This window comes from Molothrus ater, chromosome 1 (genome assembly GCF_012460135.2).
Source record: "Molothrus ater isolate BHLD 08-10-18 breed brown headed cowbird chromosome 1, BPBGC_Mater_1.1, whole genome shotgun sequence".
In the NCBI taxonomy this organism is placed as follows: Eukaryota; Metazoa; Chordata; class Aves; order Passeriformes; family Icteridae; genus Molothrus; species Molothrus ater.
Genome location: NC_050478.2, coordinates 104292901 through 104306759, shown reverse-complemented (window position 1 = coordinate 104306759; position 13859 = coordinate 104292901). Strand labels below are relative to the sequence as shown.

Here is a 13859-nt window from a genome sequence, read left to right as displayed (position 1 = left end):
AGATCAAGTATTGCTTATGCCAGGGTGAATCATAGGGAAAATACAAACTTTCCATACCCTTCTCAGCTTGAGGGAATCTTGTTAATTGTATTTCCTCTCTTTAACATTGAAGTAATACATTTTGTAAATTTCCCAAAGTTTCAAATTAGTATCAAGTGTTGCATTTGATATCACAGAAGTTGGGCAAGTTTGATAGTTTTACAGATGAGGGGGAAAATTAGTAAAAAGACATAGTAATTTTTTTTTATATAATTACTCATCATTACACAAATGATGACATTACAAAGTGACTTACTTCTCCAGAGGGGACCAGTCTCCATCAGATAAGGGGTAATGGTCTTTCGAATGATAAATCAAAGATTCTTTTTGTTCTTCGCCCTTTGGTGATGAATTTGAGGATCCTCTGTGGAGACACATAAGACATTATTAAGTCAGCTATAAGAAATCTGTGTTACTAATTCAGTAAAAGAAACTACATAGATGTTATTAAAAAAAATCTAAGAGCAAAAGTAAGGAGTGTATAGCTTAAAGGATTTGTTGTTTGCAAAACAACTTTATGTAACTTTAAAAGTATTTAAAGACTATTATTAATACTTGAAAATACTTCAAATTTTAAAATCTACTACTCCTGAAAGTTAATACTGAAGAAATCACAATAGCATAAATGATACTACACTACATGAGTAACAGTTAGTGATTTTACTCTATACAGGCAGATAATATAATATTAACAAAACACAAAGATGAACATAAACTTTTACACAGTGAACTTTACTATGTGACTTTTACAATCACTGGAAAAGTTGAACTAGAAAGGTTAGTTTTGACAATGTACATTTGACAGATTAAAACAGTAAGAAACCAGGGGTAGGTACTAGCATCACAACTTACCCAAGAGCTTACAGATTAACATCAACTACAACAAGAAGATAAAATAATGCACTTTTCTGAACAGTGGGCTTTGTTTGCTTTGTTTTGCACTGGGAAGTCTACTCAATATCTACATCAAAGACACACACCCAACCAACAGTAAGGCTCACTGAACAGGTATACAACCTATTTCATATAGAAGTCCCCTTGAAATATTACCATCATAAAGTACTTCAGATCTTTTTATAGCTTTCTGAATTAAACTGAATAAATACCTACTCTCAGGACACAACTAACTTGTCTGAGGTTAGATCAAGGGCATCATGGCTATACAGTAGATAAGAAAATAAGGAAGATATGACTGGAATTTGAGTGCAAAATGCAATAGACATTATTTAAAGCCATTATTATGAAAGAAAAAACTATTTTTATTCCAGTGCACAGTTGCACTGGATTTGTTTTGGAATGCTAATGCTCGTTTCTCTTATGGATGGAGGAAAGAAAACATTCTGCTATTATCAAGTGTGTAAATATTTATAATTTGCATGCCTACTCAATTAGACACTAAGCAGTTACAGTGATCTACCTCATTTGCACAAGTCTTTCATTTGGAAGACAGTCTAGGTTATGGTAAATGCTGAAGTCTAAAAATGTTTTCTTAGCTCCACTTCTTATTCTGCAGTAGTATTCTTATGAAACCTGATGATGCTGCCTGACTTAAATGGGAACTGCAGAGACTGTACATCCTTTGTGTTCATAAACTAAGCTAAATTTGACAGAAATGTGTTTCATGCTATCGTTGTCGGCAGTACTAAGTATCTCCAAAGGAGGAAAAAAAAGTATGATTAACAACTAAGTAAACACAAAAAAAATATTAGAGGACCTTAATATCTTTACTTCAGTGGGGAGGGAGGCAGGATGACACATGGGTGGTACTGAACAAATTTTATTCACTGGAAATTAGCAACAAGAAGGATTCATACAAAGGATGCAAAAAATCAAATTTAACTGATAAGTGGATAAACACAAAAGTTAAATATCTAAATGTAGTCAGAGATTATTGAAAATACAAGGGGAAAAATCAGTATGCATCAACTTGTAAGTTCAAGGTGGACTATCAACTTTAAGCTATTTATTTTGCAACATTTATAAATAGCACTACCACATCTCCTAATTGTTGTCCACTTTACATATAGTCTAAATAAATGTATACTATTTCAGAGACAGATAACGACTTTAACCCTTTAACACACTTAGCACTGGAGAAATAACGCCCCCTATTTCTGAGTTGTACATACTGTAATCTCAGTTTTTCTAATATTATTTTATATAAGTCTAGCACTACTAACATATCTAAATCATAGCTGGAAAATACAAAGAACATTGAAAAAAAGCTGATAAAACACTTGGTAATAGATTTTCCCAAGAAACAGGAAACAGCTTGTTTTCTGCTTTATAAAAAACCAAAGAGATAAGACATTATACACTGGCACCTATGACTGAATTTTTGACCTTCCTGTTAAAACATCAGCCTCCCTTTTCCTTTCCTAGTTTCACTTTGAAACCTGAAGCCATGCCTAAGAACAGTTAAGTTTCTAATTTCTTATCTTTCTTCTTCCTTTTCAGAGCCACACATTTATAACTAAAAAAAAAAACCACCCAAGAAACAACCAACCAAAACAACATAACCTCAAACAAAACTACTGATACCACCTTACGCCCCCACAGGGTTTGAAGAGAAAACTTACAAACACTTTTTAACAGCCTTATCTTTAGCTGGGAAGCAAACAAATGCATGCCTGTTGCAAGGCATTTTATTTTTATTTCCTGCCCTGGTAGCTCGCTGAAATGAGTTTATATAAACTTGACTAACTGACAGAGAGCCACAAACCTAATGTATTTGGGCCTTCACCATTACAAAGTTTTTTTTGTTTCAGTTCTGCATTTACTTGCTGCTCACAAGAAAACACCCTTCTTTTACAAAATCTTCTTTTTGCTTTATAACACCCTGTCTGATAATGTACTTCTAGTGCTGTTTCTGCTTACACACATTAAAAAAATGTTTAGAAATAAAATGCCTTGCTAAACTTTCATTATAAAGAATAGACAAAATAAAACCAGAGTAAACTTGATGAAAACACCAGGGTCTGTTCAGCTATGACTAAACATTCAACATTCTGATCAAACACACCATTTTTTATTCACCTCTAGACAAAGATAATTGCTAGAATAGCAATCTGAATCCTAAACACTGCATGAAAGCAGTCGTTATTACAGCCATTACATGACATTCTTAAATACTTCACACATTTGTAATGGCACGTTAAATAAAGAAAAAACAATTATTGGTTTTATATTTTCTCTCTTCCTGTACTTGACAATTATTTTTATTTTTAATAGTTTTTACTATGACAAGTTTATTGTTGTCTTAATAACTGCATGCTAAAGACTAAGCAAAGGTCTTCCTTTATTTAAACTGAAAAAAAAAATTCAATCAAATCCCAAGACTTAAACAGAGCAGTGAATATCTAAATGACAATTCAGTGACATAAATATGACACTAATAAAATAAGGCAAATTAACTAAGAAAGCCACAGACACTCTAAAAAACACTTTAAAATCCAGATTTTGTTTGTTGTGTATTACTGGTCATAGGCATGATAACAGATTCATATTTTTCTGTTACACTAACCTTTTTGTCTGGTGCTTACTAAATTTGAGACTCCTTTGAAGATCCCACTCCATACTTGAAGGAGTTTTTTCAGTTGCTTTTTAGTCTCTTACACCAAAACATTCTTTCTATTCTCAGACCTGATCTTGAATTTATTCAGCCAGTATTGCATTTAACAACAATGCCATCCAGTGAAACACCTAACTTTCTTGAAAACCAAGTCCTGATGAGTAGACTTTTCCTGGATTTGAAGCATTTATATGCTTGATAGCTTTCCTTTATAACCTTAATCTTTCCTACCCTATCTTACCCTATAGACCTCTTCAGCTTATTAGTATGTGCTACCACTTTAGCACAAGCTCCCCTTTACTAAGAATTTATCCCCCTCAAAATACAGGATTGATTTTGTTTCCTCTTTCGCCCTCCCCACCTTATTCACTCACATATAAAGAATTCTCCTTACTAACATGAAGGGACATTCATTTATATAATTTTCAGTTGCCATGGTAAACTTCAGGTTACAGAGAAGCCAAATTCAGATGTGGTGGGCTACAGGCATTCCACTCTGCAGTCTATCTAGAGGCTACCAGACACACTAGAAGATCACTCTGCCTCATTAGAGAAATTCCACTGAAACTTTCTCACTCACAACAAATCATTGCAACACTTCTTCACCAAAATGGGCTTAACTGCATTTCATGCTCATTAAAAAATGGCCCAATTTTAAGGCAAATCTGCGAAGATTTGGAAGATATCTGTTTGGAGTTTGTTTGTTTGTTGGTAGAGCCTACCAAAACTTGTACAATACTTCCATGGAGGAAATAAACAAGTCACCTTTTAAATGTCCAGTGGTACAGTGAAAACAGCCACTACCTAAGAGCTTACCTTAGGGGCTGTACACTTTTCTCATCATCTGAGCTTATTTCCATTTCAAAAATGTCTTCAGTCCCAGCAGAAGAGATCTGATCTTCTTTCCTGCTATCTTGTTTGTATTTCTTTCTTCTTCTTTTTTTCTTTTTCACAGAACCTGGGGTGAATACAGTCTCTGTTTCTCCAGAATGTGGAATTTCTGAGTTTGCACATGTCCTCTCATTTTCTCCTGATTTCAAATGACTGTCAGTGTCTTTAAAAAACTGCTCTTCAGTGGGTATTGGAGATGTTGCCAAATAAGCGGGAACTTTTTCCTAGGGAAAAAAAAAGAAAAAAAGAAAAGGCTATTTTTTTCTGCTTTGTTTTGTGCACACATGGTAGTTGTCAGCTACAGATTAATCTTTGGACCTATATTTAGACACAAAGATGCCCAATGGTATGAAGATGATATCTAGAAAGGAACCAAGTTCATCACAAGAATGATTACAAAAAGTTCAGAAAAATGCATGCTAGTATTCTTACAGTTTTCACACAAAAACAACTGATTTTGCAGCAAGGTAAACACCCAGTCAGTGGAATGTTTTTGAAGTTATCTGCCCTGAGCATGCCAGTTCCAGGCTTATTAAATGTGTTAATAAAAAAAAAAAGGCTAATTAAATCCACTGCTGTTTATTTTGAAACAGATTCATGGGAAGGTACAGGTTGAAAGGGACATCTGGACACCATCTGGTCCAATCTTCTGTTGAAAGCAGGGCCTCAGGTTAGGTTATCCAGGACCTTGTCAGGCCAAAGGCTGAGTATTTCTGGTGAGGGAGTCTATCACTTCTCTAGGCAACCTATTCCTGCTTTTGTACAGAAGGATTTTCCTTATATCTAGCTGATATTTTCTCCATGTCCTTTGCCCCATCTTATGACTAGACAGCTTTGTGAAGAGAGTTCTGTAACTACCTTGTAGGTACTGCAAGACCGTGGTTAGATTCCCCTGAATCCTCTTTAGGCTCAATAGAGTAAGCTCCAGCAATTTTTTTTGCTATTTCAATTTCTCCAGCTCTCCACTGGGCTCTTTCCAACTTTCCATGTGTCTCTTGAACTGGCAAGGCCAGAACTGTGTTCCAGATTTATCTAACACACACCAGGCTGAGTGGGACAACCCTACATCCCTTCACCTGCTGGCAGTGCTATTGCTGATGCTGCCTGGGATGCATTTGCCCTCACTGCAGTCTGGGCATGCTGCTGGCCAGGTGATGCAGAGCTGCATTTCATCCAGTCAGATCCAGCCTGCACTGCTGTGTGTGCCAGCTCACACTCCCAAGCCTTACGTGGGACTGCATGTGCATCTTGGTTAAAGCTTGGTGTGAATCTTGTTGGTCCAGTCTCCCAGCCTGCCAAGCTGGCTCTCTGTGGTGGCTTTTTCTGACCTGTCTACCTCTCCCCTCAGTTCAGTGTTACCCACAAAATTATAAAGGTGCCTTCAGTCATGTCATACATGTCAGACATTATTTATGTAAAGTATCTTTCAAAAAGAAAAAGTCAGCTATAATTTACTCACCTTAAAACCAACATACAACCAGCCCTCAACTAATTACAACCCAGTGCCCTTTGAAGGAAAAGCTTTAGCTATGGACTGCCTGAGGTTTATTTACATTGTAACAAGACACTGAAAAGACACTGACACCTAGTCTGAAAGAAACACACTGTGTAGGGACAAAGACAAGATGGAACAAAGGCAGAAGAGAATGGAATTTGCATAGTGAAGAGAAAAAGATATGGAACTCAATTTCGTGGTAGAGAATAGAAATAATTACAAGATGTCTGTTATTTTACTGGACTCTTGTGCAGAAGGTTAGTCAGGAACACTGAGGAGACACAGCCAGAGCACTGACACTACTTTTGATGTGCTCTAAGTCTTATCTGCTATTTAAAACTAAATTCAAATTTTCATTGAATGAAGAGTTACAGAACAAATTTTGTTCCACTGACTGTAAAGTAGAGTGAAGTAGAGAAAGGAGAACAAAATACAGCCTTATGCAACATTGATGACACCCAGATTTTGCATTGTGAGAAACAATTGAAATCAAAACCATTTGATTTCAATTTTGCATTGAAATCAAATGCCTACACCTAAATTGAAGTTAATATTCTGCAAAATTAGTGATCAGTAACCAAGAATAACAAAATAAATTTTAAAAAAACACTCAGGAAAAGTTAAAAGAAAACTGGCTGGAAAATTGTCCTGATTTACAGGGATAGTAGTATTTATATGGTGAGTGGTATTACTTCTGATTGTCAAGATGTGAAAAATGCAAAGACTGATCCCTTAAAGGACCTTTCTGAATGCCTCCAAAGGGGCAAAAAAGAAATCAATGAGAGGTTTGTGATTTATCCCTTAAGCAGAGCTTCAAGAGGCAAACAAAGATGTTGATCAGTTGCAGGGGAAAAAAATGCCTGAAAGCAGTAAAAACAACTCAGTTTTGCTTTGTAGGAAGTTTTATCTATATTTTCAGCATGAATTACCAGCTTTCAAGAACACATTATACACAGATAAGGCATTCTTGTTATAAATCAAAATGTACTATGCAGGTGCAATAGCTCCTTTAAAACACTCTACTGGGGACAAAGGCAGTGGTTATCACCCTTCCTTTCTGAAAGTCATGAGACTGATCAGTTCTCATCATTGTCTGACACAGCCCAGATCTGTAAAAAACTGCTTTCAGTTTTTATTTTAATCATGGTGTACACATGACACAGAACCCAACCTTCCTCTTGTGAAGATGTTACTAATCCCTACCCCAAGTTCATTTGGTTATTTTTTTCTTCCACTTTAAATTGTATTTAACTCCTTTCAGTATGAGAGCTTCCTCTCATCCCTCAAAGTAAACAAGTAGCACCCTCAACTAAAAACTGGATCAATCTCATTTCCTTGAAAGACTGATTCCTAATAAACAGGAAATTACGCTTTATCTTTTACTTCTCTGAGAAAACTTTTTTTCCTCTCTTTTCTGACTGTTTTTCATTAAACCTTTTGGAACCTTGTATTTAGAACTACTTTTCAGACTTTTCAGACTTGCTGAAAAATGCCAACAGACTCAAAAGCAATGCTCAGGACTGACCAATACTGTGATTGCATATCTCCCATATCCTTGGGAAATCAGAGTAAAAATGAACCATTATTCCTGTTTTTCAGAGGCTCATTAGCTTCCAGTTGCAAAAGATTCTTGCAAAATAAATTCTCAAGTCAAAGAAGTTAGTGTTACCTGGCGAAAGTTTCATAAATAAAATCATGAAAAACTAGGCTAAAATTTGTAAGGCAAATTAAAAATTTGCCCAAAAAACAGACTACCTTTATTAGTAGAAGCACAAGCTGTAATAACTCAAAGCAAAAATCATTGTAAGACACGGCAATAAGTATAACTGCAGTCAACAAGAATGAATTAACTAAAACAAACAAACAAAAAAAAAAACAAACTTCAGCACATCTTCCAAATAATGCTCTAATTAATGAAAATAATTAGGTACTTTATTCTTACTGGCAGCAGAATTGTACAAAGCATCAAGCATCTTGGCAGCATATGAAAGAGATGTTAAGATTCAGTTACAGAAAATCTAGCTTTCACAGAAGTGAGGATATTGACAACACTGTATGAAACACTTTTAACCCATTACTGTGTTATTACTACATTGTAATAAGAAGCAGGAAGTCCTTACATTTTCCTCCTCGGTTTCTTGCACAAAGAAAGCTTCTCCATTGTCACCCAATTTCATATGCAGATCAACAGCATCGCCATTAATTTCTATATCAATCTGTGGAAAGAGACAATTTATTGTAAATAATTCATCGTGGGGAAAGTGCTGACCTCACGGTCCACTTAGCTCTGAGAGTAAATTTTGTTTCACTGTATAAGGGTGCCCCTTTCTCCTCTTTCTGACACAAGTCTGTCATAACAGTCTTTAATTTGTTCACCGGCAAAATACATCATGCTCCAGGCAGAGAGCCTAACACCCACAAGAAAAATAAGAAAAAAGAAATTGATATAAAGATGGAATCTTGTTAATACAATTATTGATATAGTCTTTATTTGATGGAAAAATGACTGAGACTGCTCAGATGTTTAAATCTCAATCTGAATTGGGGCCTGGTATGAATCTGAATCCTGAACACCAGAAGTTCCACCTGGAGGCCTCCTGGAGGCAGGCTTTGTCTGAAAGTGATAGGAGACTTGCCACAATTATTTCTGCAACTCAGGTTAGTGTTTCAGATTTTCCTGCTCATATGGAGGTATGACATAGGGCCACAACCCTTTTCCAATCATAGTGTTTTCATCAGAGAATAATGTTTTTATTGTACTAAAAAGGTACTTTTTAGCCAAGAAAACCCAGTATTGGTAAATAACCAAACATGCACGGGGATTATACCTAAATTGTTAAGATAACCACTTTTCTTCTTCTCCACAATAACAGACTGATTTTGATCTGAAAATCATATATATTTCACTACTGTTTATTTTTAAAATACTTTCTTGTATTTCCAATTCAGCAACATGAGTTTAAAAAAACTCACCTTTTCTTTTTACTGGTTTATATACAAACCTGTCTCAGTTTAGTACCTATACCTCACACTGGTTTCTGGAGACTTCCATATTTACCTGAAGTTGAAGCACAGATACACATACTTTGTGCTCCCACACATCTTGGGACTACAAATTGATCTTGGCCTCATAACATTCCAGAGAAAAATGCATCCACAATGCAGCAACACACTATTGAAAGAGCTGTGTGAACAGTAACTCCCAATATGGAGGAAACAAGGAGCAGCAGTCATTGACACAAGCAAAAGCTGAGAATTACACTGACAGTCTGGTACAACAGGAACCAAAAGTAGATGCTTCTATTCAACAGCTTTTTAGAGGTATCCAGAAGCTAAAAACCTCTCAAATTTGGTTCAGCTACTCAGAAGTGTATACAGACATTTAACAACCTCTAATTTCAGACACTTGTTGTAAGCATATCTCACTTGCCTAGATGTCAGAAGAAGTACAGATATACCACCTCTTTTGTACCCTGTTGAAAACTGTATTGTAATCTGTTACAAAATTGTTAAGGTAAATAAATTCTTTGTCATCAGCAAGCTCATTAAAATAAACACTAACAAGTGGGAAATCAAACAAAAAATAAACACGAAACTTGCTACTCACCTGGGTTACTATGACAAACATACAACTTTAATGCATGTAATTCTAACTATTGACCTTAAACAAAAAAATGCCCTGACCTAATTGCTCATTCAGTTTCATTTTATTCTCTTTTTACAACCAAAATATAGAGATAGGGGTAGCTTCCTACAATAACCATTTACTTCTTAAAAGAGCAGAATATAATCCTGAGGGTTTATGTCTTGTTTAAATCAATTCATCTTTTGGTAGCACACCCACATGCCATACACAGTATTCCTTACTGACAGTAAAGTCCCCCTACAACAGCTCCATTTTCCAGCCAACCCAACCCAACTCACTCTCCTGGCATGATTAACAAAGCCTATGGGAAGGGGATGGAAGGACAATCTGCTTGGGTAGCACCATCTCAGAATGGCTGGATGGGATACTGTACCAGGTTCTCTTTCAAACACGCCCACAAAGGAACAAAGCTTCAGTCTCAGTTTTCACTTGCTTGTGGATGTTAATAACTGCATTTTTTATTGCAAATCAGCCTTGAGCACAGCTACAAGAAGCAATATTTATAACAGGTCACCAACACTTAACATATGCTCTGTTAGTCCTTCAGACATTCCAAAAAGAGTTGCTTACATCAGGGATCAGTCAAATAACATTAAGCATTTCTTTTCCAGCATACTTGGATAAGTAAACAAATAGCCCCATGTAAACATTTTAAAACTGTGAAGTCTATATAGTGATATTTGTCTTTTTGCATAGGCCTAGAGTTGTCACCGTTTTTCTTTCACAGTATTTTTGCAGAGTCCTTAGATAACCACAATGTTTTGCACTCAAAAACCACCACCCTGTACAGCATTTATGAGCAACAGTTCTGGACTAAACCAGCCTGCTAAGTGGGAATGCGGGGGAAGGGAAGGGACTAGTTCTCAAAACTTTGTTTTGGCCCACTTTCTGAACTCACCACTTTCTCTTTAGAGCGCAGTACACCAAGCTTCCCGAAGCGGACATGGAAAGGGGAACACTGGTATGTCCCATCCTGCTGCCGGACCACAATGACATCGATGCATCCCGAAAGGGTTGCCTGATTAATGCCTTTGTACAGCTCCTTCACAGTAACCAGGACTTGTCCTGCAAGTTGCCCCACGTAGTTCATAGTCTGAGACTAAGGGAGAGAAAGACAAAAAAAGTAAGTAAATTTAAAACACAGCAGGTTTTTTAATTTTTAAAAAAACATTTATATAGATGAGCAATGACATTTATCAATTACTCTACTGTAACAAGCTTTATACAAATGTTTTCAAGAATCAACAGAACTTTGAGGCGATCCACATAACACTAAAAGTATCCAGTTATAAAACTTACTCCTAATGCATTATCAACTTGAATCTATGACTAATTAAATACTTCAAATAAAATTCTGAAAGACATCATTTTTAGACCTCAAAGCCTAGATTTAAGTGATGCTTAATAACTCAGATAAGCTAAAAATAAAAATTCATTCTCCAGAGGACTGCCTGTTTAATACAACCAATGCTATATGGAAAATGGAGATAATTGTACATAAGGATGCAAAAAAAAATCTTACAAGTCAGGAAAAGGTATGTAGAACATACTGCATGTAACTCTTCCTTTACAGCTCTGTATTTCAGAAAGAGCTTAGTCATCTTAGAGAAATTATCAAAGTATGTAATGGGAGAAAAGAGATGCATACATTAATAAGATTATGCTACAGTAAACAGGATAAAGAGCACAGAATCACTTACTGAAAATTCTATCTAATCAATTAAAAATACTTAAGTAAATGAATGAATTCTGCAAGTCTTTCAGACTAAGAACACAATTTGAACTAATAAGAAATGGAAGTCCAAAGATTTCTCAGAACATCTGAGCTTGAACAGGAAGAGGAGGGAAAACTGTGAAAATGTTCTGATAGAAACCTAAGTGCAACTCTTCCTCATTCTACCTACCATCTTCTCCCTCCCACCCAAAAGTCTGCTATGAGCTCATTTAAAAAACATCCAAGCAACTGCAGCCTCTGAAGTTAAGGATATTTAAGAGAACAAAGAACCACTGCCAACAAGCAAAACCCATAACACTGAACACATAAAAGAGCCTAAATTATATATATTTTTTTAAAAAAGTATTTTGGGATATTATTTCTAGAAAAACTCTACAATGATTTTTTTTCCTGTTTGCATTTCTATTTTTATTAGTCATTGAACAAGGTTTAGGATTCTTCTTAATACCTCTAAACAAAACCAGGCTGCATTACAACAGTTCTTCCTACTGATAATGTTTAATTGTCTATATAATTAATCAGTTATTCTTTTTTGAGCCTCCAAAGTCTTCCTTACAGTAACACAGGGTATCTTACACTCACCCAAAAGTGACCATTTTTGTGGCATGTCTATACTGACAGAATTGTAAACAGGCAAGAAATCTAAAACTACTTTCACACAGCAGCTATGGAAACATTTTTCTCAATCTCAGGCTTCTCATACATTCCTGAATCATATTAACGTTTTTTAAAAATAATTCCTTCCTCTTCACAAGACTTACAAAGGAAGGTGGAGGGTTTCCAATACAGGTTTAACACTGTTTTGAAATTATCCACAGAATTACTATGCTAGGTAACGTGCTAGAGAATTTTTTCCCTGTAGCCTGTTGATGAAGACAAAAAGAACAGACTGTCATTGAGTGAGTCATGAGATTAGGAGGATGGACTCTCTACCAACATTAGTCATTAATTTTCATCTGTAATTAGCTTCACATACAACTATAAAACTGATTGCTTGATAGTGAAGTAATAGCTCACTCCTGCTAAAGAGGGAAGGTCTCACTTCAACCTTTCCTCATCTGACCCTCTTAATGAGCTGATTTTAGCTCCCTGACACAGCTGGAAAAAGTCTACCATGTTTTGTTGTTGTTTGTTTCAGCAGGTTGGTACTAAGTTAGATCAGCTCATTAAGCAGAACATGACAAACACCTGAGTCATGAGACCCCGAGCAGCACCAGAGAGCTAGGGGGAAAAAAAAAAGTCAGGGAACTGAACATCTTTTCGACAAGTGAGGTATTTGCTGCATCTCATGGAACTGTAACCCAACACAGAGATGTTACAGTATCTCTGCTTTCCTGTTGAAGCAATTAGTCTTCACCTAATATGACAGTCATGTTTAAACTTAATCTCATGAAAAAAGAAAATCTTTAATGCATAATCATTATCATTCATGGCTCTAAGTTGGCCACTTCCAAGAACTGTCTACAGTATCAGCTTAGAAAGAAAAGTTTATTTTGTGTCACCAAGGAGACAGTATTTGTTAAAATAAATGTTTGACACAATCAGGAATAAAAGTCTTTAACAGGATCCCCATTCCATGTATTTCATTTCAGCAAACAGGACTAGAGAAGTGGAGATTAGCAAGAAATTCTCTAAGATTTAAGCAGTGACTTCTTAAAGGATCAAAATTTCACACCTTCTGCTAAGAACTGAGTTCAGATGATAAGTAACCTAGTTTTTCTCACATACATGCTAACTTGACCATAGAAATTTACCACATAACCCACACAAGACCAAAGCATTCACCTATTTTACACATATTCTTGCCTTTCTGTAGCAAAATTATCCTGTAGCAATGTTCTCTCCTCTACAGGTATCGGTTTCATTTCTGTAGCTCATAGCACAGCCACTTTTATGAACATACATGCACTGAATAACCTGAACATTTGAAAGTTCATAACCAGTTCACTCTTACATCTGGAAAAGTCATGAACTTTTGTACCCAGTGAGTATTAAAAACATTGCTTATAAGGAAAGTAGCTTTTTATGATCCAAGCCTCAATGTAAATGTTGTTTTGTACATTGCAAGTAAACCAAAGTAGATAAAGGTAATAAACTAATGCACATTATTGCTTACCAGGCTGCAATTCAGCTTTTAACATAATGGTTCACTTTGCAAGATAAACCTGTTATATAAGAAAGTTCAAAATGTAGCAAGAAACCGATCAAATAGAAATGAAGTGTCACTACATACCTGAGAAACACACCATTTTATCTCAAATGTCAATAGAAGCCCAGCTGGGAGATTTTAACATTTGCAGGGCTAGGAAGGGGTTGGAGTTTTGTTTGGGTTTGTTTGTTTTCCTTAAATGTTATTGTATATTGCTGGAAAACTTGTGCTGAACAAGTACAGAATCAGACTACAGCGAGAAAGGAACAGTGTAAAATGTTACTGTGTTAGTTTTTGCAAATGCAATAGAAATATCCTGATCACAGCATAACC

The 13859-nt window shown here is 35.8% G+C and overlaps 1 protein-coding gene across 2 annotated transcripts in view; it reads right to left on the bottom strand.

Annotated features, from left to right (window-relative positions):
- LPIN2 (lipin 2) overlaps positions 1 to 13859 on the bottom strand; it is a 44088-nt gene that overhangs the window by 19353 nt on the left and 10876 nt on the right. For both annotated transcript variants that reach the window (XM_036401659.2, XM_036401651.2), the window contains exons 2-5: positions 10541 to 10741; positions 8117 to 8212; positions 4427 to 4725; positions 296 to 403 (exon numbers count right to left, since the gene is read on the bottom strand). In XM_036401659.2, the coding sequence (XP_036257552.1) occupies positions 296 to 403; positions 4427 to 4725; positions 8117 to 8212; positions 10541 to 10732 (695 nt within the window). In that variant the 5' untranslated portion in view covers positions 10733 to 10741. The remainder of the gene's footprint in view (positions 1 to 295; positions 404 to 4426; positions 4726 to 8116; positions 8213 to 10540; positions 10742 to 13859) is intronic.